The sequence below is a fragment of the Peromyscus leucopus genome, chromosome 8b, assembly GCF_004664715.2.
Source record: "Peromyscus leucopus breed LL Stock chromosome 8b, UCI_PerLeu_2.1, whole genome shotgun sequence".
NCBI classification, from domain to species: Eukaryota; Metazoa; Chordata; class Mammalia; order Rodentia; family Cricetidae; genus Peromyscus; species Peromyscus leucopus.
In genome coordinates this window covers 89,419,190-89,444,782 of record NC_051086.1, presented here as the reverse complement: position 1 = coordinate 89,444,782, position 25,593 = coordinate 89,419,190, and the positions used below count along the sequence as shown (strand labels likewise).

The 25,593-nt window shown below is 46.1% G+C and overlaps 2 protein-coding genes across 3 annotated transcripts in view; one reads left to right on the top strand and one right to left on the bottom strand.

Annotated features, from left to right (window-relative positions):
• The window catches only part of Dcakd (dephospho-CoA kinase domain containing), a 34,985-nt gene extending 10,184 nt beyond the window's left edge, over window positions 1-24,801 (bottom strand). Inside the window, exon 1 of one of the 2 annotated variants that reach the window (XM_028882644.2) lies at window positions 24,685-24,801. The gene's annotated coding sequence lies outside the window, so the exon portion shown is untranslated. Of the gene's footprint in view, window positions 1-11,306; window positions 11,431-24,684 lie in introns of those variants that run through there. The other variant, XM_028882643.2, reaches the window with a different exon arrangement.
• Window positions 24,802-25,060: 259 nt separating this feature from the next.
• The window catches only part of Nmt1 (N-myristoyltransferase 1), a 40,666-nt gene continuing 40,133 nt past the window's right edge, over window positions 25,061-25,593 (top strand). The window contains exon 1 of the mRNA XM_028882642.2: window positions 25,061-25,238. Within this exon, the coding sequence (XP_028738475.1) occupies window positions 25,108-25,238 (131 nt within the window). The 5' untranslated portion in view covers window positions 25,061-25,107. The remainder of the gene's footprint in view (window positions 25,239-25,593) is intronic.

Here is a 25,593-nt window from a genome sequence, read left to right as displayed (position 1 = left end):
TCTGCAAATGACCAACAGTGGAGCCCCAGAGGCCTAGCCTTTTCTGGGCTTCAGTTTCCACCCCTGTACACAAAGGGCCCAGCACAGCATCAGATCCTGAGAGAGGCTGTCACAGATGATTTCTTCCTCTCCTGAAAGTAGTCAAAAATGCTCAGCTGGTAAATCAAGAAAACCATGACCATAGAGGTCCCATTCTCTCTTTTCTTAAAAATCACATGTACAGCCTGGCAGTGGTGGCACACGTCTTTAATCCCAGTATTCAGGAGGTAGAGACAGGCTTTGAGGCCAGCCTGGTCTGCATACTGAGTTCCAGACACCAGAACTACTTAGTGAGACCCTGTCTCAAATAAACAAGAGTTACATGCAGCATGTCTGTGTATGTGTAGAGGTCAGAGGACAACTTAAAGACTAGTCCTCTCCTACCATGTGGGTCCTGAGGATGAACTCAGATTGTCATGCTTGGCAGCAAACACTTGTTGACCCAAGGCCTGGCCCTCTTCCTCTGCAGGACCACAGGCTGTCCTCAGAGCTGCCTTGGCTGGAGGAAAGCTAAAGGTCCAGAGAAGGGAAACGGGAAACTAGTGCCAGGAACTCAGCATAGGATCCACGGCAGGGCAGGGCCAGGATGCAAGCAGGATGCTGATCCCAGGACAGCCGCAGCCAGTGCGGCCTCCTCCCTCCCTCCCTCTTCATGTCAAGGGAGAAGCACAGATACAAAGAGAAAGGCAAGCAGTCTTTGAGACAGCAGTGTCTACACCCCAAATCCTCTCTGAGCCCCAAGACCCACGGGGCAGCTCCTCCGTTCTATTGTGCTCTGGAGCGGTGGGCTCTCGTGGAGCTACTCCAGTGTGCCCTTCTATCATTCCCTCTTGGGCCCCAGTAAACCAAAGACAAAGAAAGGACATTTGGAGAGAAATCTCTTGGAACTTCCTCTGGTTTCTCTTTGGAAATGAGTGGGCTGCCTCACACACCTCTAGACAGCAGCCTCACTGCTGACCTAACTCCACAGGTCTACTCTACAGCCTCCACACCTGACCCAACAGTCCCACTTGACTTTTTGGAAGCCAAGATCATGACTAAAGGATCATCTGAGCATGTCACTCTTCTGCATAAACCTCCCCTGCCTGCCCCATCCCTATGGCCAGGCACCAAGGTCTCTGGAGCTCCTCGGTCACTCCCTGGACATGCTGCTGCTTCATCGCAGGACCTCCAGGCATGCTGTTCCCGAACTCTTGCTGACTCTTTATCCCACACCCACTATTAACTGACCCTACCAAATCAGCAGCTCAGTCTGAAGTGGGGGTGGAGCACACAGCAGGTGATGGGAAACAGGAGTGTTCCCTGGAAGATTGGGGGTGGGGGGGGCATTTGCTGTCTTGAATGAGGGACCAGAGAAATCTGTGTGAGCTAAGGCCTCCAATTAGCAAGAGGTAAGCCAGCGGGGTGTCCGGGCTGCAGCCCTGTGCAGCACCAGGGGCCTGACATGGCCTGCCAGTCCACCCACTCTGCACTCATGCTTTGCACTTTTGTCTCTGTGACTTTTTGTATATGACTATTTTTTTTTTTTTTTTTTTTTTGAGCTGAGGATCGAATCCAGGGCCTTGCGCTTGTTAGGCAAGCGCTCTACCACTGAGCTAAATCCCCAACCCATATGACAGTTTTTTAAAGATTTAATTATGAGCATGTAAGTGCAGGTGCCTGCAGAGGCCAGAGGCACTGGATCCCCTTGGAGCTGGAGTTACAGGCAGTTGGGTGCAGGGACCCAAACTTAGGTCCCCTATGAGCCCAAGACAAGCTCCTAAGTCACTTATCAGTCCCTGTGCATGACTATTTTGAAGTGTCACATAAAACAAGTTCCACAAAGCCACAAACCACATCTAATTTGTTCCCATCTCCAACATCTTGCATGACGTTCAATGTCTCATTTAACATGTGGCCACATTAGTTAAGTTACTAATCTTTCTTTGCCTCGGTTTCTTCTGATGTAATTTGGAACCAAGGACACCTACTATTGCATAGATGGAATGTTTCTTTTGTTTGTGAGACATGGTCTTCCAACGTGGCCTAGGCTAGCCTCTAACTTGTAGCAATCCCCTTTACCTAAAACTCCTGAACATTGGACTGCAGATGTGTATGACCATGCCCGGTTAGAGGGAGTCTCTGGTAACTACTGGAGTAATGCCTGGGGAAGGAGATGGGAAATACTTGGGGTCACATGCTCCTGTAAGTAGCAAACCAGAGGCTAGAATCAGTCTCTTGGTCTGCATTCTACGTCATTTGAGCATGGTGATCACTGTTAGCAGATCATTCCCAGAGTACCCTCAGAGGGTCGAACAGGAGGAAATGCTACCTGAGAAACCACGCCTCCCCGCAAGAGCTGAAAACACCTATGAGGCTTCTGCTGCCCCAGCCTACTTGCACCAGGCCAGGACCTGGCTGCTCATTAGTGAGCAGCTCACTTCTCAGGGTATCACACTGGGCATGTCTGGCCAGCTGGCCACTTCTCTCCTTCAATTGCTTTCCAAAAGGGATGTACCCATTTCCTTCCAATGATCAATATAATCATTCATGAAAACGAGTCATTCCTGTCTTGGGACCCAATTATTTTCTTGTAGAACCAATGACTGAAAAAATATATTGCTTGCCGGTTAACTATTAAGTGCTATTTTTATACCCTTTCCCCACTCCTGACCAGCCATTATTGGTGAGGGTTTGTTGTTTAAACTTGGAGTTCAAGTTCTCCTTTCCGCTAGGTCTATTGAGCCACAGCTTCCTCTGAGCTGCCCATTACTTAGAGGGAGTGTCAAGAGGGGGGGTCAATCTTTCCTTCTGCCAGGGCCAACACCAAGTGAAGGGAGGAAGTGGTCTCTTCTCAGCACACACCAGCACTCCAAGGAGCAGCTATGGATGGGCAGGGTGTGCACAGACCGGACTGCTATGCAGAACACGAGGCATGGGGAAGGCCCACCCCAAAAGGCTTTGTAATCAGAAGGACCTTGGGAACTCAGCTCAGCCCCTTGCTATTTGGCCTTGGGCAATTTCCTTCAGCATTCATAACTTCCCTTTAATTGAGTGAAAAATAGGATTAGTTATGACTTCTCACAAGAGTCTTGTCAGAATTAGATGAGAGGACAAGAGGTCATGGTCACTTCATCTCCCCCAATTCAGAGTGTGATGTCACAGTGAAACCTCTTATCTTCCCACTAGTTTGGGCTACACAGCAAGTCTCAAGTGGGGAGCGGGGAAGGGAGGAAGGGAGGGAGGGAGGGAGGGAGGGAGGGAGGGAGGGAGGGAGGAGGGTACCACAGATTGAGTGCGGAAGTGACGACTTTTGGGAGTGGGTCTCTCCTGTCTGTCACCATGGACTCCTGGGATCAAACTTGCTGCTCCAGCCAGTGTGAGCTCAGCTCAGCCCTCAAACTCCCCAGGAACCCCTGTCTCCCTCCAGTGTAAGTCAAGGCGGTGCAGAGTCCTTCACAGGCCTCATGGGCACAGGATGCTCCCATCATGGGTTCCCCAATATCCCTCGTCTAAGTAGCCCCCCTTGCTGGTCACAGAGCTACTTGACTGTGCTCAGCACACTGTTCCTCGTGGGAAGGCGGCGGCGGGAGCGGGTCAAAGGGCTTTGCCTGTCAGGCCTGATTCTGATAATCCAGGGAACCCTGGGTAGGGGAACCAACTCCTCAGACTGACCTCTGAGCACACACTTGCACACGCACCCTAACTCACACACACCTTATAAATAAAATTTTTAAAAAGAATGCGCTGCCCCCTGAACTCTTCTCCCTGCCTCACTGTCATCTAAGTGCCGCTGTCCTCCAGTGTATAAACAGCACCCTGCTTTGCTCTGCGGTCTGCTTCCCTTCCCTTCACAGCCGACACACTAGACACCTGTTTATTGGAACCTGCCTCACACCTAGAACCCAGTCACTTACATGTAAGCTACAGGTAACAACCCACCTAGAGAAGTGCAACTCAATGTGAGGGTGGCAAAATTTGGCAGCAGTAAAAGGATTATGAATGTGCAATGGCCAACATGAATAAAAAGGAATCCAAGGCGCTTCCCCTAGTGCTAAACCATATTGTAGCACAGAACTTCACTGCGCCCCTGGTCCTGAATAGCCAACATACGCTCACATCATATGCACAGTACAAAGTACTAAGAAGCAGTATCTGCACACCTGGGTTAGTATATGCTATGAACTGCAATTTTTTTTTTTTTTTTTTTTTTGGTTTTTCGGGACAGGATTTCTCTGTGTAGCAACTTTGGAGCCTGCCCTGGAACTCAGTCTGTAGACCAGGCTGGCCTCGAACTCACAAAGATCCTGCTGCCTTTGAGTACCAGGATTAAAGGCATGCGCCATCAGCGCCCGGCTTGAACCGCAATGTTCTTACTGTGCACACAGAATGATGGTCTTACAGAAAGTATGGGGGCCTGGCAGTTTAGTTAGCAGGGTGCTTGCCTCGCATGCCCAGGGGGATGGGTGCTGTCCCGGCACAGCATAAACCAGGCTTGGTGGCTCACACCTGTAATCCCAGAACTAAAAGGCAGGGAGATGGAGGCAGGGAGGTCAGATGTTCAAGGTTGGGCCAGTGAAAATGGCTTAGTGTGTCAAGACCTTGCTGCCAAGATGGAGGGAGAGCAACCTCGCCTCTGCCAGTTATCATCTAACCCATCTCAAAACAAATTAACTCTGAAAAACACGGGAAATCTTCTACATCCTGCAGGTATTCAAGTTTTTAGCCAAAACTTAAGTTTATATTAGATTTATATATTTTGTGTTTGCACGCCACATGTGTCTTGATGTCCAGAGGTCAGAAGGCATCAGATTCTAGGGAACTGGAATCACATAGGCCCTGTGAACCACCCAAAGGGTGCTAAGAATCAAACCCGAATCCTCTGTAAGAGCCACAAGTATTCCTAACTGCTGAGCCATCTCTCTGCCAAGATTTAATAAGTTTAAAAATTACCTATTGGGGGGGGGGGGTCAGTCGAGGAGATCAAACTCAGGTTGTCAGGCTTGGCAACAAGCACCTTCATCAGCTGGGCTATCTCTATGGCCTCCAAGATTGAAATTTTTGTCTAAAAAAAAACAGTCATGTCTATCTCAGTAGTATGCAAATTTGCTTTCATCTTTAACAAATGGTAAAATTATATGTATACCAAGGAACTGCTTTAAAACAAACTTTTGGTTTTATGCGTATGAGTGTTTTGCCTGCGTGTACGTATGTACACATGCATACCTGAAGCTCTCAGAGGCCAGAACAGGGCATTGGCTCTGCCGGAACTGGAGTTACAAACAGCTGTTAAGCTGCCTGATGTGTGTTCTGGGAACCAAAGCCATGTCCTCTGCAAAATTATCACTTGATCCTAACTGCAGAGCCGTCTCCGGCTCCTGGCTCTGCTGTTGTTTTAACAGGGAACCCGGAGGGAATCCAGGACCCGATCAGCACACCACTCGACGGACCCGCCTGGTTTGCTGACCAGCCTCATCTTCCACCTTCCGCCATCTCCCCAGACCTATCCTATCACTGCTGCCACTCAAAGCCAGTATTTCCCCACTAGTAACCCACTGTTGCCCAGGAAATGCTTACATTTTATGGTGTGCGAGTGTGTTCACACCAGCTGCAGCACATCCGTGGAGGTTGTGTGACTACTAACGAAGTCTGCTTCCTCCTTCCACCGTGTGGACCCTGAGACTGAACTAGGGTTGCTAGACTCAACAGCGGACACTTTTACTCACTGAGCCATCTCCCCATTTTAACATTTATTTCCCTTTCCTGTGTGTACTCTGTAAGTATAATATGCCATGTGTGTGCCGATTCCCAAGGAGAACAAAAGGTGTCTGAATTGTCCAATGTGGGTGTGGGGACCAAACTTGGGTCCTCCAGAAGAGCATCGAGCACTCTAAACTGCTTAGTCCTTTCTCCCTCCCACCTCCTCGTTTTTTATTTGAAATGTTGCCTTTTATTAAAGATGTGGACAAATGTGTATGCTAAGGAGATTGGCATGCTTGCTTACTTTTACATAAATGATTAATCTTGGCCGATATGCAGGACATGAGCATCATTTCCCCAAGTTGACTGATACTCTGATTTATTTTAGGATCATCAATGCTAAGGCAGGTGTGACAGCTCACAGCTGAAATCCCAGGACACATGACAGGTAGGAAAAGTGTGAAGCTAGCAAGGGAAAACAAGACCAAATAAACTATCAGTGCTGAAACTACCAACTGCTTCACATCAACACACAGCACAAAACGGCAGGAGTGTGCAAAAAAATCATTTATTTTTTGACTTTTTGTTTTTTTGAGATAGGATCTCACTAGGTAGCCCTGAGACAGTCTTGAAACTTACTATGTAGACCAGGCTGGCTTCAAACTCACAGATATCCACCTGCCTCTGCCTCCCGAGTGCTAGGATTAAAGGCCTGAAACACCGGGCCTGGCCAGTTTTTCTTTTCTCTCTTTCTTTCTTTCTTTCTTTCTTTCTTTCTTTCTTTCTTTCTTTCTTTCTTTCTTTCTTTCTTTCTTTCTTTCTTTCTTTCTTTCTTTTTCTTCCTTCCTTCCTTCTTCTTCCTCCTCTTCTTTTTTCTTTTCTTTTTTTTTTTTTTTTTTAAGACAGGGTGTCTCCGTATAACAGCCATGGCTGTCCTGGAACTCACTTGTAGCCCAGGCTGGCCTTGAACTCAGAGATCCATCTGCCTCTGTCTCCCGAGTGCTGGGATTAAAGCTGTGGGCCACCACTGCCCCATTCTTTCTTTCTTTTTTCTTTCTTTCTCTCTTCCTTCCTTCCTTTCTTCTTTTTTAAGGCCATTTTAGAAATTTTTGGAAATCGAACTTAAAAATCTGTAATTCATGTTCCCGAGGCTCCGACGCTGTCTTTGGACTACTTCAGGACCCAGGCACACACTTGGTGCACAGATGTACACGCAGACAGAACATTCATACACATAAAATATCTGATCTAAAAAAATGAATTCATTTGTGTTATATGTGGTGTGTGCACATGCAGAGGCCAGGGGATGTCAGAACCTGGCTTAGCATGCTGTTTTAGTCCTGTTCGGGGTCTTGGCACAAGCCCCCATAACGATCCTCCCGCTATAGTCCCGTGTCCCCACCTCCAGCACAGGCATCTAGCTGTGCCCAGCTGGGGATTCAAACTCAGGTCCTCAGGCTCGCATGGTAAGTGCTTTCACCCCAGAGCTGTCCACCCAGCCCTGGAAACTGAACTTTAATGGCAAGGATAATAGTTTATGGACCATAAGTAGAGCTTATAAACCCAATATAGTTTTTAGAATTAAAAATTTGAAAAAAAAAATTCTAAAACTGTGTCCAAGGACTTCAGATGTTCAATTATCACTCTTACAATTTTATGGGAAGGTTATTTTCAATTTAAAATCATCTATGGTTGTAACAAGCTTTTGACATCAGACTGTGTCTTTGCAAAGGTTTGCACACAAATGGTCATTAAAGGCATGGCTTTTGATGAAGTTAATGCCTTTTGTAGGGTATATTAATATGATGAGGTTTTTGTTTTGTTGGGGTTTTTTTTAGCTCCAAGTGCCTATGGGAACATGAAGTAAGTCAGTCACATGTTCACTGCCACCAGCCTGAACTTTTGCTATAAATCAACATCTCCCCCCATCAGTTGCTCTGCACCACCTGTATGGGCACCAAGGCAATCTTTTTTGACTTTAAACCTTCATTTATGGAAAATACATTGCCTTTTTTTTTGTTGTTGTTTCTTGAGACAGGGTTTCTCTGTGTAGTTTTGGTGTCCATCCTGGATCTCGCTCTGTAGCCCAGGCTGGCCTCAAACTCACAGAGATCCGCCTGGCTCTGCCTCCCTAGTGCTGGGATTAAAGGCGTGCGCCACCACTGCCCAGCTAATACATTGACTTTAAGATAATAGTTTCCCCTTTTTTGTGACCTTCTAAGTAGGACCAAGCAGAGATTCTTTGTGTTTCCTTTATAATCATATCTCACATAAGGAAACACTAATGCATTACCTAACTGAACCACATTCCGGGCTGCCCTGGAGCCTGGGAACGAACTGCTAAAGTTGGTCATTACTAATTTCAGACATTCTTTTGGAAACAGCATTGTTTGATCAAAGCATTTTACAAATTCCATCCCCATACTTCCCCCACCCCTTTGAACTATTCCTGCCTTTTTAATACAGGCAGGTAGCTGGGCACAGTGGCTTATGTCTAATCCCGTTGCTAGGGAAGCTGAGGTGAGAGAAAACTCACACCAGGCTGAGCAACGAAATCCTTTCTCAACCAGTCAATAAATAAAACAGCAGCAGGCAACAGGGCATCTTCTACTATCTACAGCATTTAGTTTTCCCAATTAAATCACAAGTTTAAGATGCAAAAACAGTAATGGATTTCTTTCTTTTCTTTTTTCCCCCAGACAGGGTTTCTTTATGCAGTCCTGGCTGTCCTGGATCTCTCTGCAGGCCAGGCTGGCCTTGAACACAGAGCGCCACCTGCCTCTGCCTCCCAAGTGCTAGGAGTAAAGGCGTGGGTCACCAAGCCCTGCCTAATGGTAACAAATTTCAAAAAACAAAAACAAAAACTTATTTTCTTTCAAAGTATTTTTTTTTATTTTGAATATGCATTTATTGACACCAGTACAATGGGCCCCAGGAGACTGTCCTTCTGAGCTCATCATGCTGGCACCTAAGATTAGAGAAACATGATATCTTAGAACAAGACTCGCTGTTGCACGAAGGGATATCAGATCACCTGGAGCTGGAGTTACAGACAGTTATAAACTGCCTGATGTGGGTGCTGGGAATCAAACTCAAGTCCTCTGCAAGACTAGGATGTGGTCTTATCCATTGAGCCATCTCTCCAGCCCCTCAAAGTATATTTTTAATTAAACCTTTATAAAAGTTGTTCAACAGCTGGAGAGATGGCCCAGTGGTGAAGATCACTGGTTGTACTTGTAGAGGACCTGAGTTCAAATCCCAGCACCCACATGATGCTTCACAGCCATGTGTAACTTCAGTTCCAAGGGCTCTGATGACCTCTTCTGACTTCCATGGACACCAGGCACACTTACGGTGCACAAACACTCATTCAGGCAAAAAACTCACACTTAAAAAAAAAAAATTCTTGGACTGGGGATATAGGTCAGCAATAGCGTATTCTTGGCCAACAAGCATTAGGCCCTCCCTGGAAACAAAGCAAATTCCTTGTTATTTGGTCTTTGAGATAAGGTCTCACATAGCCAAGTTGACCTCTGACTGGCTACATATTTCAGAATCATCCTGACCTCTTCCTTCTACCTCTAGCTGCCAAGTGCTGGGACTATACGTTTGGACTGCGGCCCTTGGCTTAATTTAAAAACTTGCTATTCACACATACATACATATGTAGTGATAATGGTTGAGATTATCACAATGTGTCATGGCTGTGTTTGGAACCCCAGCACTTTAGAGATAGAAGGATGAAGATCAGGAGCTCAAGGCCATCCTCAACTACTACACAGCTAATGGTTGGAAGCAACATGGGCAGGAGACCCATGTCTCAGAAAGCACCTATGATTCAGGAGGTGGAAGCTGAAGGTTCAGGCCAGTCTTGGCTACCGAGTAAGTTCAAAGCCACATGAAATCCTGTTATAAAACACCAAAATAAATAAATTAAAAAAAATATTTTCCTCTCTCCCTTCTTGAGACAGGTCTCCTATGTAATCCTGGCTAGGCCTGTAACTCAGAGATCTCCCTGCCTCTGCCTCCCAAGTGCTTGGATTAAAGGTATGCTCCACCACGCCAGATAAGATAAAACATTCTAATATAACCTTATCAAAGATATACTTATTTAACACATGCTGAGGAATGATGAAGTCTGTTTTCCATAACTAAATCACTGCTTCTGGTAACACGGAAGACTTTGTTGTGTACAAGCAAGTGTCCATTCTGTGCTGGGAATCAAGACTGTGGTGAGGTCAAAGGTGCAGTTCTGACAAACATTGCCAGAAATACCTAAAAGTTATTAGGTGCTGGAGTCTGAATTATTGGTTGTTGCACAATCATAATTTCACCATTACTGTATTTTTAGCAGCTCTGCATTCAGTTAACCGGACTCTGTATGGAGTCAGCACCCAATTTAACAAGCTGTGGGTTAAAACATACACACAGAAAACCTAAAATGTAAACATTCAAAACTACAATGTATCACCTTTAAAAGTGAAACACAGTGGTTAAGTGTAACCAGTTAATAATTTCCCTGTAATCCAGGATGATCACAGTAGTTGTGAAAACTCTAAGTAAACACCAGAGATGTCCATGCCTCCTCTGGGAAACAAAAATAAGAGACAGGTACTCTGAGGCCCTCAATTTTTTTGTTTGTGGTTTTTGATGCCTGTCCTGGATCTCGCGGTGTAGACCAGGCTGGCCTCGAACTCGCAGAGATCCGCCTGCCTCTGCCATCCGAGAGCTGGAACTAAAGGCGTGCGCCACCACCACCCAGCTGATCCTCAATTTTTTTTTTATTTCCCCCCCCATCCTCAATTTTTTTAATGTGTGTATTTAAATTTTTATCTGGAGCCAAAGGTCTTGCTTTATGTAGCCCACACTGGCCTGGATGCTCCTGTGAGGCCCTTAACTAGTGGATGAGTGGGAGATTCACTCTGTCCCCAGATCTAAAGAATTTAGAAAACCAACTAGTTCGGCTTCTGAGGACGGAAGCCATGAAAAACAAGGTCTGAAAATCGGATGGTAGACGCAAAACAGCACCCACCACCGATCTTGAGATGGGTTTCATCCCCAATTTTCAGAAGATCAAACAGAGGGTAGTGGGGGTGGGCAAGGCGAGGAAGGCCATACTATTGGAAAGGATAGAGGTTGGATTCAAAAATAAAAAGGGCAGAGATTAGATTCAAAAATCAAAACTGGATCCGACCCCACAGCTCGGAAGCGCGGAGGCTTTGGCCAGAACCCCGGATTTTCCATCCCTTTCCAGTTGTAAACGCTTTCGTTCCTCCGTTTCCACGGCTGTACAGGGGAAATAACACTTGATTTCACAGGTTTGTTGTCAAGATGATCATAAACGCGCGCTTGTTTTGCCCCAGGGTCAGCTACAAATATGTGCTTTAAAAAAAAAAAAAAAAAAAAAGGCGCGCACACTGCGCCAAACTCCGCGGCAGGATCCCGCGCTCCGGCGGTGGTCCGCGCAGACCCGGCCCCCGGCCCCGCGCGGCGCCGCCGAGGAAACAAAGCGGCCTCGCGGCTGCCACCCGGCCCGGCCCGCCCCCTCCCGGGGCTGGCGGCTTCCCCTCCCACGCGCCGCTACCTACCGGGGCTCCGACTCGGCCTCAGCCTCGGCCGCAAGCCCAATCTCCGCGACGATTACTGGCTGGCTCGCTGCACACAGGCGGGATGCGCGAGCGTGCACGCGGACCGGACATGCAGCCAGCGGAAGGGGCGGGACCGGAAGGAGGGGCCGAGCACCAGCGGTTTGCAAGGGAGGTGGGCGTGGTCCATGCTCAGTCCACTTTTAACTACTGTTTTTGAAGGCCAGTGGAGATGTCCTTCCCGGCACAACTTCTATCACCTGGTTTTTTTCCCCTAGAGAGTGTTACATTCCAATAACAAAACGGTCAGAGAAGAGTATTAACCATGAATTTGTATTAGTAACCACAGTAGCTACAGCAGTTAACGGGACACTTTGTATCCACTTTTTTTTTTTTTTTTTTTTTTTTTTTTTTTGGTTTTTCGAGACAGGGTTCCTCTGTAGGTTGTTCCTCTGTAGCGCCTTTCTTGGATCTCGCTCTGTAGACCAGGCTGGCCTCGAACTCAGAGATCTGCCTGCCTCTGCCTCCTGAGTGCTAGGATTAAAGGCATGCGCCACCACCACCCAGCTATCCACCAGATCTTAAGAGCACTCTGTAAGGTTATTATCTTAGGCCTCAGAGTCCTTATGGTGGATACTGTCATTAATCTCATTTTACACAAGAACTAACTGATATTTTGAAGTTAACCCATTTATCCACTCAAAGTTATTGCTGGCCCATATTTTGTCCATACCTCAGCTAAATTCCTCCAGAAGAGGAGGATAATCACTACTGTGCAGTGTTGCTGAAAGAATTGGAAATAATAAGTACCTAATGAAGAGCACAGGCAGTAGGTGGTCCTTAGTGACGCCTATCCTGCCTCCCTTCCCTCTTCCTGAACTGTATCCTTGCCCACTAATTAAAGGTAGGAACCATGTTTCTTTGCCACTAAGAAGGGCATTCTCAGTGCTCTTCTCAGTGAGGAGCCAATATATTGAAGTATGAAGTAACTTGACATTTCTATCAGATCACTTTTGTCATTAAAAGAAACAGCTCTCAACTCAATAAAAGACAGGATTTTATTCTGGAACATATATGAGTAACCATGGTCCAGGAACAGACTTAGATTATCCCAAATTCTGTGTTCCAACATGGAAGCAGTTTCATGAAGCTTTATAATTTTACAGGACAAAGATAGTCACAAATCAAGGCAAATTTAAAATACATAGGTGACTGTATCATATCAGAGAGGTGGTTAGAACAAGGTGTGGGAAATTTTTCCATAGGCCTAAGATGCTATCTGATGATATTCTTAGCTTCTGAGTCAGTGGAAGCCAGCGCTCTGCTAAGTTAAAAGATTCCAAAAGTGCTTTTGTGGAGTTTCTGTTTTGTTTTTATTTTTTATTTATTTTTGGTGGGTTTTTTGTTTGTTTGTTTGTCTGTTTGTTTGTTTTTCGAGACTGGGTTTCTCTGTGTAGCTTTGTGCCTTTCCTGGAACTCACTTGTTAGCCCAGGCTGGTCTTGAACTCACAGAGATCTGCCTGTCTCTGCCTCCCAAGTGCTGGGATTAAAGGTGTGCACCACCACTGCCTGGCTTATTTTTTGGTTTCTTGAGACAGGATTTCTTTCCTGGCCATCCTGGAACTAGCTTTATCGACTAGGTTGGCCTCAAACTCACGGAGATTTGCCTGCCTCTCCATGTTCACCACCACTGCCTGGCTCCCAAAGGTTTATCTATTCCATTAGTTGAAAGATATTGGGTCTGGGGCTGGAGAGATGGCTCAGAGGTTAAGAGCACTGACTACTCTTCCAGAGGTCCTGAGTTCAATTCCCAGCAACCACATGATAGCTCACAACCAACTATAATGAGATCTAGTGCCCTCTTCTGGTGTGCAGACATACATGCAGGTGGAACATTGTGTATATAATAAATAAATAAATTATTTTTTTAAAAAAAGAAAGATATTAGGTCAGACATACTGGTGGGTAAGGAATGGCTGGCTATTCCCGAGGGTAGAACTAGCCCCAAATAAGGTAATTAGCCTCTGGACTTGGACTGTCACAATCTCTCCATAGTACTGCAGTTCTAAACAACAGTCTCTGCAGACACATTTTCTCTCAAAAACATTCTCATTCTTAGTTCCCCATGTTGGACAGGCATCACATTTTGTGCATGCGGGGGATACATATTATTTATTCAATATTATAAGGTCCCTTGGTAGCTAGGAAGGCTCATTCCTAGGATCTGATGTCCATAGGGGCCTGAGTACTGGGCAGGACAGCAGTCTTCAGAAGAGGAACCTCTGGTAAAGCTAGTAAGAAACAAACTCCTGGATCATGACAAAACACCAGCCATCATGATCTGGACCTGACTTTTTCTTTTCTTGCACCCTCTGTATTTGACATAATATTTATATGAGACGTATAATAGGACTTCTATATCTAAAATTAAAATAATCAAGAATACAGTCTGGCCTAATGAGGTGAAAGTAGCAGATCAAGAAAAGGCATCCTGCCATGCGGCGGTGGTGGTGCATGTCTTTAATCCCAGCACTCAGGAGGCAGAGCCAGGCGGATCTCTGTGAGTTCAAGGCCAGCCTGGGCTACAGAGTGAGATCCAGGACAGGCACCAAAGCTACACAGAGAAACCCTGTCTCGAAAAAAAGAAAGAAAGAAAGAAAGAAAGAAAGAAAGAAAGAAAGAAAGAAAGAAAGAAAGAAAGGAGGAGAGGGAGGGAGAGAGACAGAAAGAGAGAGAAAGAAAGAAAGAAAGAAAGAAAGAAAGAAAGAAAGAAAGAAAGAAAGAAAGAAAGAAAGAAAGAAAGAAAGAAAGAAAGAAGAAAGGGCATCCTAACCAACCAACCAAAAGTTCCCCTGCATGTGACATCATACCCCTTAACCATATTGATACGTTGTTTCCCTTCCATGTCTGCAGTCACTTGTACTTTATAATACATTGTATTTGCTGTCCAGAGCACCTGAAACAGTTCAGTATCCTTTAGTCTTTCATTTGGCCAGCTTGAGTTCATGGTAATCACCTCATGTGGGTTGGCAAACTCCAATCTAAAACAGACTGATCTTCAATATCTAGATACTGTAACTATTATTTCTGGATAATTACTTGATCTGGCCTGTTATCTTGGTGTTACACCAGAATCCAGCTTAAGGAAGTAAACGGTTATATTACAGAAGAAATCAGGTAACTACACAGCATCGTTCTGAGTTCCTCCGAGGAGAATTGATCTTTTCCAATGTACCAAATATAATTTATGGCAGGGACAGAAACAAGAGGCCAGACCTGTTGAAGCTGGTCAAGGTGGCACATGCCTTTATTCCCAGCATTTGGGAGGCAGAGGCAGGTGGATCTCTGTGAGTTTGAGTTTGAGACCAGCCTGGTCTTAGGTAGAGAGTTCCAGGACAGCCAGAGCTACATAGTGAGTCGGTCTTAAGTTACAAACTCCATTTATTATTTCTCATAATTGGAGCTTTGTAGCGAACAAGCTAGCAAGAAGCCTGACATACGCCATGCAATTGGTAATTAACATAAGCCTCTGAGTAATTATTTTATAAGCAGCTGTGGGACTGCAGGCCGGGCAGGACTGGAGAAACCTTCCAACTACAGAGTTCTGTAAGATTTCCACAGATCATTAGTCCTGGCTTTCTGAGAGAAGTGTTGGCCAGCCTCCACCACTGGCGACCTCAGATTCCATCTGTAGTACCATTGTCAAGAATCCTTGGTGAGTTCAAGAACAGGCTTTTCCACCTCTTAGTGGAAACAGTCCTGTATAGTTTCTCTAGTGTTTTAAATCCTTCCCCATAACACACAATTTCCTTTAGAACAGTGGTTCTCAACCTGTGGGTTGCAACCCCTTTAGGGGGTCGCATGTCAGATATCCTACATATCAGATTTTACATTATGATTCATAATGGTAGCAAAATTACAGTTATGGAGTAACAATGAAATAATTGTATGTTTGGGAGTCACCACAGCATTTGGAAGTGTTTTAAAGGATCACAGCATAGGAAAGCTGAGAGCCACTGCTCTAGAAGAGTTTCCGTTTCCTTTTCCTGAAATAGCATTCCTTCTATATGTCCTGTTTTGAAAGTGAGTCCTAGGGGCTGGAGAGATGGCTGAGAGGTTGGGAGCACTGGCTGCTCCTCCAGAGGACTTGGGTTCAATTCCTAGCACCCAAATGGCTGCTCACAACTCTCTGTAACTCCAGTTCCAGTGGATCTGACACCCTTACACAGACATACATGCAGGCAAAACACCAATGCACATAAAATTAATTAATTTTTTTTTAAGTGAGTCCTTTTCTAAGGTGTGCCGGCTGGTTTTATGTGTGGGCTAGAGTCATCTGAGAGGAGAGAACCTCAGTTGAAAAAATATGCCTCTATAAGATCAAGGTGCTGGGAGGTGGTGACACAAGCCTTTAAAGCACTCAGGAGGCAGAGGCAGGTGGATCTCGGTGAGTTTGAGGCCAGCCTGGTCTACAGAGCTAGTTCCAAGACAGCCAGGGCTATGCAGAGAAACCTGGTCTCCAAAAATCCAAAACCAAAACAACAACAACAACAAAAAAAAAAATAGATCAGGCTGTAAGCAGACAAGCCTGCAGGGCATTTTCTTAATTAGTGATTAATGTGGGAGGGGCATTGTGGGTGAGACCATCCATGGCTTATGATTCTGGGGTCTATAAGAAAGCAGGCTGAGGAAGTCTTGAGAACAAGGCAGTCAGCAGCACCCCTCCGTGGCCTCTGCATCAGCTCCTGCCTCCAGGTTCCTGCCCTGCTTGAGTTCCTGCCCTGGCTTCCCTCCGTGGACTGTGATTCAGAATTTGTAGGCCAAATAAACCCTGTCCTCCCCATGTTGTTCTTGGCCATGGTGGCCCATTGCAGAGGTAGAAAAGTAACTAGTACACAAGGAATCTCTTTCTTCATTTGCAGTGAGTCCAGCTTGTCCTAGAATTCCTGGTCCAGCACCTGCGCTGGTGCTGGTAAGGTCTCTTTTGGATTTAGCATTTGGCCAATTTTGATTAATCCACTGTGAATGTTGCCATTGCAGACCGATAGTTTTTGAACAATCTGGATAAAAAGAGTCAACCTCAAATCTCTGAGTATCCCATACACAAGTCAATAAAGTAAAGGTTGCTCCTAGGCAGAAGTCTGAGTGTGCCATAGGGCTCCCAGAGCCATCCAGGCCCGAAGGTAGGTAGTATTTACATCATCTGGAATTTGAGTCCAAGTTACTCCAATGAAGAGAAGTTCACGTGGGTGGTAGGTATTACTGTGGGGTATCTAGCCACACTTACAGGGCAAGTGACCATCACAACAGGTTATACTGTGACAGGAAACACAGGCAATAGACTAGCCATTATATCCAGGAATTCTCACTCTCACTTTGTTATTGGAATGTAAGGTTCATGCTCATTGCTCTATGGAAAAAACAGGTGACAGAAATTAATGCCAGGAAGTAGATTTACATGGCGGCTTTAAGAGAAATAAAGGAAACTTTTGCGTCTCAATTACCTTTGAGGAGGGGCAAGAGGGCTTCTGTAGGACAAAGGGGCTCCAGATGGGCTGGACATCTGCATGCTGTGTACAGTCTTTTGATCCTCGGCCCTTGCTTCTTCACGTGTCCTTGGAAAGTTTAGTACATTGACTAGAACCTGGGACTGTGACCTGAGTCAGCATCCGGAGTTTCTTTCCAGACATGATACTTGTCTCCAAGTCAGTTCATGTGAGTTGAGGAGAAAAGGCCTCTTTCGAGAATCTAGCCGAGCATGTGAGAGGAATGCTCTTAGCTGGCCATGCAGAAGGCCCAGGGTCTCGGCACTCCGGAGACTGAGGCAGAAGAATCTGAGAGTTCCAAGGCCAGCTTCAGCCCCATAGTAAGCTGAGGCTATCAGGCCAGTTTGGGTCACGTGGGACTCTGTCTCAAAGGAACATATACAAAAGGGGAGGGGGGGTAATGCCAGCTACTCGGGAACCCAAGGCAGGAGAAGCAAAAGGCCAAGGCCTGCTTGGGCTAGAGTTCAGAGCCAACCTGAGTAAGATACAGAGACTCTGTCTCAAAATAAACATTTCAAAAGGCTAAGGATGTAGCTAGTAGCCTAGAGTCCCAATGTCAATCCCCAGTATAAATAAAGAAATAAAATACATAAATTAGGGAGTAGGGAAAAAAAGTTTGTGCCTGCTGTTAAAAGCCCAGTTCCTGGAACTTTCTCCTTGCTTTCTATGGCTAAGGATACTTACGATGTGTCTCCAGATGAATGGTGTCTGTCCTTCTACCGATTCCAAACAGTTGCTATGTAGCCTAGACTGGTCTTGAACTTGCAAACAGAATTCACTGTATAACCCACTGGCCCTGTGCCTAACACATCCTGACAGTGTTTGAGCTCCCGCACAATGCATATTTCCCTACTGTCTAGACGTAGACATGTCCTGCCCAGTCCTTAGAACTCACTCCCTCTCAAATGAAAACAAAAATTAACAAATTCAAAGGTAATTTTTCTCTAAATGTTTGTTGTGGGTCTGTTTTCAAGGTCAGAAGACAACTTGTGGGAGTTGACTCTCTCCTTCTGTCCCGTGGATTCTGGGGATTGAACTCAGGTTTTCAGACATGGTAGTGAGTTCCTTTCCCTCTGAGCCATCTTGCTGGCCCTCTCCATCTCTTCCTGAAACCTTTCTTCTTCCTGACGAAGCCCCTCCTACTTTGATATTCTTTTTCTTTTCTTTTGACTCACTGAATTTCACTTTGCTTTCATGAACATGAGTGGAGGATATTTACAGGAAAGAGGCAATATACCAGCCACAGAAGAAACTAACTCCCTACGTCAAGACAGCTTCTTGCTATCTTTGAAGTTCACTCTTGGCAGTACAAAGCTTCACCTCAGGAAACAGTTCTCCTGGTTCTCAGCCAGGGGGCCAAGAAGAATAAATCTCTTATTCTATAAAGCAGCTCTAATGTCCCAGTCTGCCTGCCTTAATACTTAGATTACAGACAGCCTTGCTCTATGGTTCTTAGCCTTTTTTCACTCCTGACTTATCAGAGGGTACCTACACCCCATCAGTCATGGTAGCTGGCCTTGACAAGAACAGGAAATGCCTACCCTGCCATTGGCAGCTGCCTAATGAGCTAGTTTCCCCCAAGGGATGTTGCATGAAAAACTCCAGGTATCTTACTTATAATACTGGGAACTATTAGTGTGTCAGGGAGGGCCTTGCAGGAGCAGTTTTGGTCCCGGGAAAGGCTGAAAGACACCATTTTTGGGGTGTGTGTGTGTGTGTGTGTGTGTCTACCTCTTGGAGGCCTCACTGGGACATCTGGTGTCCTGCTCATCAAGAGTCACCTTTCCCCTTTGGACAGTCTCTTTACTCTGCACCACAGTGCTGGGGTCACAGGTGCATGCAGCTATGCCCGTCCTCATACCCACGGGGCCATCTCCTCAGCCCCCACTTTTGTAGTTATGAGCTGATGCCATCAAGAACTCTTTCAACTCAGTTACTTTTCATTATTCAAGAAAGTGACAATCAAGCCTGAGTTGGCCCCAGCTGCCTAGGCGATGATCTCATTTCATCCTGACAGTGACTGGTCTCAGTCCCCTCCGGCCCTTAGCATCCATCCTAGCATACCACACTGCTTCCAGCTTTGTTTGAAGAACAGCCCTGTGAGTCCACTAGCAATGACTCCTTTGACTTCTACTTCCTCAAACTAAATTTACTTTCCATGTTTATTTTAAATAAATATTAATACACAATTAAATTTATACCACACTTTACAAATATCATTAATATTCATTCTTCATTTAAAATCGTCCACAGCTGTGTATGGCAGTCCATGTCTGTAATCCCAATATTCAGGAGGCTGGCTGGGCAGGAGGTTCATGAGTTGAAGGCCAACCTGGGCTACCCAACGAATTCCATCCAGACCAGTCAGACACTGTCTCAAAAAAAAAAAAAAAAAAAAAAAAAAGCTGCTAAAAAAAACATAATCGAAACCTAGGTCCTCACAAAGTCTGAACTCCCTAGCCCAAAATACAGCTTTGTAACTTGGCCGGTTCACCATTACAGACCTATTTCTCACCAAATATCACCCTGTGAAAGAGGGAGGAAAATTAACATGATGCTTCCACCCAGCTCTGGGCTAAAACATCCCATGTAAAGTCTCAACTGCACACTAAGCAGCAGACTTTGGACAAATCACTGAATGAAACCTGACCTGCTCAAACACGAGAGCCGCCGCCGCTGCCGCCGCCGAGATCAAAAGGACAGGATGCTGGCAGGGAAGAGCTGCACAAACCCACATCCTCGCATACGGTCTGCGTCCCCACCACGGTCTTATCCCTTCTTGTCACCACGGGCTCATACATACATCTAACAATTCTGTTGTTGGGCTCTTTGTTTGTTTGTTTTTAGGGACAGAGAACAAACCCAGAATCTGCCCTGTCTTAGCTAAAGGTTCTGCCACTAAGCCCTACTCGGCAAATGTTAAGGGCCACTCTGGGCTGGCCTAAGGCATACAAAGAAGTGAGGAAAATGCAACTGTTCTCTCGCCTTATACAAAGTAAGATCTGTAGTGGATAACCACACACACTAAAGTAAATCTGCAGTGTAGCTTAGGAGAGAGTCTGTAGAGCCCCAGAAATTACAACGAGGGAATACAGAGTTTAAGTAGCCTCTAAAAGCCAAATGTAAGGTTTGTTTTAGGGGGATAGGGATACAGCTCAATTGCAGAAACATGCTTGCCTAGCATGTACAACGTCCTGGCTGAATCTCTAGTGCCACATAAATTGGACATGGGTGGTACATATTTATAATCCCAGCATTGGGAGGTAGAGGCAGGAAGATCAGAAGTTCAAGGTCATCTCAATACATAGCAAGTTCAAAGCTAGTCTGGGATCCATAAGACTGTGAAAGAGGAAAAAAAGAAAGAAAGAGGATGGGGGAGGGGGAGGGCTAGGGAGATATAGCTCAGTGGTTAAAACCACTTGCTGCTCTTCCAGAGGACCCAAGCCAAGTTTGGTTCCCAGCATGCACAGGGCAGCTCACAACCATCTGTAACTCCAGTTCCAGGTAAGCAGACTTCTGGCCTCCTTGGGTACTAGGCACAAAAGTAATGCACACACACACACACAGGTAAAATACTTCTACACTTAAAATAAATTCTGGGGAGGCCGGAGAGATGGCGCATCAGTTAAGAGCACTGGCTGTTCTTCCAGAGGACCTGGGTTCAATTCCCAACACCCACATGGTGGCTCACAAACTGCCTGTAACTCTACCTCCAGGGGATCAGACATCTTCACACAGACATACATACAGGCAAAACACCAATGCATATAAAATAAAAATAAATAAATCATTTAAAAAATAATTTCTTTGTGATTTTTTTTTTTTTTTTGAGACAGAGTTTCTCTGACACCAGGCCAGCCTCAGACTCAGAGATCCAACTGCCTCTGCCTCTGGAGTGTTGGGATTAAAGGCATGAGCCATCACTGCCTGGCTAAAAATAAAGTTTTTAAAATGTTAAAGTTTGCTTCCCCCACTAAGAATTTTTTCCCAATGCCACCCCAGAACTCTGCACCCTCAAATTCACTTATCCGTTCCATGGTGCTCATGTGGAGGTCAGAGGGTAATTTTCAGGAGTCAGTTCTCTCCTTCCAGTGTGAGCTCTGGATATAGAATGCAGGTTGTCAAGCTGGCCTCGAAATCACTCTTACCCTCTGAGCCAGCCCTAACTTATTGTTAGAAAGTGCTGGGAATGTCTGGAACATTCTTAAACCCACAACACTGAGCAGGAGGCACGCTGTTCCTTGGATCTCATTTTAGGACTGTGACTAAGGAAGAAACGTGGGTCCCCTCCAGAAGGTGAGCTTCAGGAGAGATAAGAAGCTATCGAGGATCATCTCCAACTTGCTTCACGCCCAGATGACTGGCCTTGCTTCAGAGGGAAGAAATCTTTTTGCCTAAGATTACTAAGTGACTGTATGGTATGAACTTATTTTTCTGTAAGACCGACAGACCCTCAGCTGGGTATAGTGGCACAAATCTTTAATCTCAGCACTCAGGAGGTAGAGGCAAATGGATCTCTGAGCTCAAGGCCAGCCTGGTCTACACTTCAAGTTCTAAGACAGCTAGGTCTATATAGAGCCTGTCTCAAAAATCCAAAACAAACAGAAGACAGAGTGCACTGGCAGCCCAAGCCAGCCTGGAACTTGCTCTGTAGCCAAGGGTGACCTTGACTTTCTGATCCTCCTGCTTGTTCTAGGATCACAGGTAATATCACACCTGGCTCATACGGTGATGGGAATTTAATTTAGGGCTTTGTGCACTGTTGGCAAGCACCCCACACAACTAAGCTACATTCCTAGCCTCTCCAATGGAATCTTCTGGCAACAAAAGTATGATCCCATCTCTCCCCAGCTAAAACTCCATCAGTGGCTCCAAGACTTTAGGATAAAGTCCATATTCTGCCACTCTTCTGCCCAATTTCTGCCTGTTTTTCCAACAGTAACTTCTTATCCACCCCCCCCTGTGTGTGTGTGTGTATGTATGTGTGTGTGTGTATGTGTGTGTATGTATATGTGTGTGTATATGTGTATGTGTGTGTGTGTGTGTGTGTGTGTGTGTGTGTGTGTGTGTATGTGTTACTTAGAATTGAACCCAGGACCTCAGGCATGCTAGACAAGCACTCTCCCACTGAGCTCTCTCTGGCCCTTCTGTATTTTTCCGCAGGTCTCACTAAGTCGGCAGGCGGGTGTTGCTCTCAGCCCTCAGCCTCCTCAGCAGATGGGATGACAGGCCTGCACCACTAACCTTGCTTTCAGTCTCAGTGTGTTCCTCTTTCCCCCAACCTACAGCTTTAGCAGTCTCAATATGGTACCTCAAAAGCACCACCATGGGCTGGGGAGATGGCTCGGTGGGTAAGAATATTTGTTGTTCTGGGCGTGGTGGCACGCCCTTTAATTCCTGCATTCAGGAGCAGAAGCAGGGGGACCTCATTAGGTAACCCAGGCTGACCTCAAACTTGTGATCCAGGCTTATCCTCAAAAATCTTCTTTAAAAGATTGTATTTTTAATATTAAATGCTATATATTTAATATTTTAAGTGTATGCCTGTGTATCTGTGTGTGGGTTTGTGCATACGTGAGTTGGTACCTACAGAAGCCAGAAGAGGACTATGGAATTCAAGATGGCCTCAAACTTACTATGTTCCTCCTGCCTCTGCCTTTAGCGCTAGGATTACAGGCATGTGCCACCACACCTGGCAGGGCAAAGTGTTGTACTTAAGCTGTGAACTACAAGAGCAGCAGGGTCTACTGGGCAGTGGTGGTGCACACCTTTAATCCCAGCACTAGGGAGGCAGAGGCAGGCGGATCTCTGAGTTCGAGGCCAGCCTGGTCTACAGAGTGAGTTCCAGGACAGCCAGAGCTGTTACATAGAGAAACTCTGTCTCAAAACACCAACCCTCTCCCTTCCCTATGCCCCCCCCCAAAAAAAGAGTGGCAAGGTTCACAGAAACGTACATATTCATTCTTCCTTGATCTTACTGAAGGTTTGTTGTCTGTGCAGAAACCAGCAACACAGGCCTGGGAATTAGGATAATAGATGTAAGTTCTCATTCAAGCTCTGCGATTGGGCCTCACTGAGTTTTGGGACAAGTACCGTTTTCTTCAAGTCCCCTCCCCTGTCTTCTTTACAAGAGCATGTAGTTAAGAGGCAATAGAAAATCAACGTCCCAATGGTGAGATGGTTCAATGGGTCAGGGTGCAAGCAAGCATGCACACACATAAAGAAATGTACTATGTTGGATGTAGAGGTTAGCGCACAGGGAACTCTTACACACGCAAGGCAGACCCTCTACTGAAACATGGTCTTGCTCCTGGAGAGGTGAGTAAGGGTGACGGCTGAGCCCAAGTAGGTAGCTTTGACTGCTTTCCAAAATCAAATAGAAATGACTGGGCAGTGTTTGCAGCTCTGGAGTCGATTTACTTTTCTGGGCCTGACACTGATGTAAGAGAAGTTGACTATATTTAGCTCTGTGTTTTATTTTGTTTTCTGTTCCTGAGTCAGAGGGGAATTGTTTCTTCCTTGTTCATTTTTGCAAAGGCAGAGATCATTTCCCTTTTTGGCCGGCAGCTCTCTGACGGCAAGAACTAGTCTTCTCTCCTCACCTACCATTGTAGGAACTCTCTAAGCCTACGTCTTTGGGCTATCTTCTCAGGATTATGATTAGATTAGTTAGTGACAGCAGGGAGACCCAAGGGATGGAGGCATTCAGGCAATTCTAAGATAGATGTTGCAATTACCTTCCTATAGTCGATTTTCCTGTGGTGGTTGCCTGTATCAGACAACGTGATTGTTGTGATGTTAAAGAATTAAAGAGAGAGCCAGGGGTGATGGGGTGTTGGTGGTAGCGCATGCCTGTAATCCCAGCACTAGGGAAGCAGAGCCAGGTGGATCTCTGTGGGTTCGAGGCCAGCCTGGTCTACAGAGCACATTCCAGGATAGGCTACAAAAGCTACACAGAGAAACCCTGTCTTGAAAAGCAAAACAAACAAATAAATAAAGTAAAATAGAAATAAAGAGGATGTAGAGTAGAGAGATCCAGATTTATATACAGATTTTGCCACCTACAAACAATGTACCAACTTTTCTGGAATATGTCTTTTCATTTGTGAAAAAAGGGAATAATCATGGCATGCACTTTCTAGGCTTGTTAAAATTGTACAAAAATACGTACAAAAGTCTTACCCCACGGCCTGGTGTATAAGTGCTCATCCAGGGGTAGGGGAGTTCACGAGGCCTTAGCCCTAGACTAAGAACTACAGGCAGCTAAGGAACACTGAAGGTGGGAGAAGTTCTCCCGAGGGAAGAGCACACCAGCCCTGAAATTGTATCCATACATTATTCGGTCTGAGCAGGCTGTATTTATGTATTTGGGAGCACACACACACACACCTATGTAACAAAGAGAAAGAGGCCATGAATTTGAGAGCAAGGTGAAGGGTACATGGGAGGGGTTAGAGGGAGGAAAGGGAAGGGGGAAAATGATGTAATTATATTATAATCTCAAAAAACCACCACCAACAACCAACGTGAGATGGAAGGGCCTAGTGGTAAATCAAAGGGACAATGTAAGAGCTCGGTGCAAAACTACAAGCCAAGACGCAAAGAAACCTTAAGACTCGCCTTCAAGCAATCAAGTCTTCTGGCTCAGAGTCAGCGTTCTACACGCCCTCAATCCGCTGCCTCTGGCTTTCAGGCTTGCAAAGACCCAGGTCCGCCTAGGCCGGAGTGGGGAAGGCAGCCGGGAGCAAACCTGGCTTCTAGTAGGGAAGCCCTCTTCCAAGGGGCAATGGGCTCTTGGCGAACCGCAGCCTCGGACCTCAGTGTCTTTCACTTACCCAGGAATGGTAACGGTTCTTAACGGCAGCCGATAACGGCTCACCTGTGCCCCGATGCCTATCAAGGGTACGCTGAAGTGAAACCTTGGACTTTGCAACCTATCGCTCGCAAAACGCTAATTCAACATGGAACTGCAAGTCCCAGCATGCCCCGCGACCACCCTGCAAGGCGTGGGGACCTCTTCGCCTCAGAGCGCGGCTGAACCTAGGGGTTTCCGGAATTGCTGCCCACTCCTCCCAAGCCATCCCTTCATGATTTCTGGGGTTTGTAGTCCCCTTCGGTCCAGTTTCTTGAGAACGAGCAGCCCTTAGTGTCAGATTTCCTCACAAAAACTACAAAACCCAGAATACAGTGCACATTCCTCCTGTCCAATAGAAGCCCTCCATGTAGCGGGGCGCGGAGCCCGGCTCTCGCAACCCAAGATGGCGGACGAGAGTGAGACAGCAGTGAAGCTGCCGGCACCTTCGCTGCCGCAGATGATGGAAGGGAACGGAAACGGCCATGAGCACTGCAGCGATTGCGAGAACGAGGAGGACAACAGCTACAACCGGGGGTAACGAGATCCTCGTAGCCCAATTCCTGTCCGGTCTCCCACAAGCTGGGTCTCTGGGGTGCGGGGAAGTCACCGGGAGCTTAGCCTAACCCCACCCCCATGTTCTTATTGGCTAAGCCACTGAGATCCTGCCTAGCGATTGGTGTTTGTCTTTGTCATTTACCAGGGTGGGTGCTCAGATATTAAGGGTCGGAGACATGCAATACTTTTATTATGTAAAAGTTCTGTATAGTGTACCATTCGTGTGCTTCGGGCACGATGGGGAAAAAGAACATTTTGAACGGTGGGTCTCAAGAGTACAACGCAGAGCAGTCTAGAAACTGCAGTTCAGAGGAACGTTACTTATAAAGGGGTA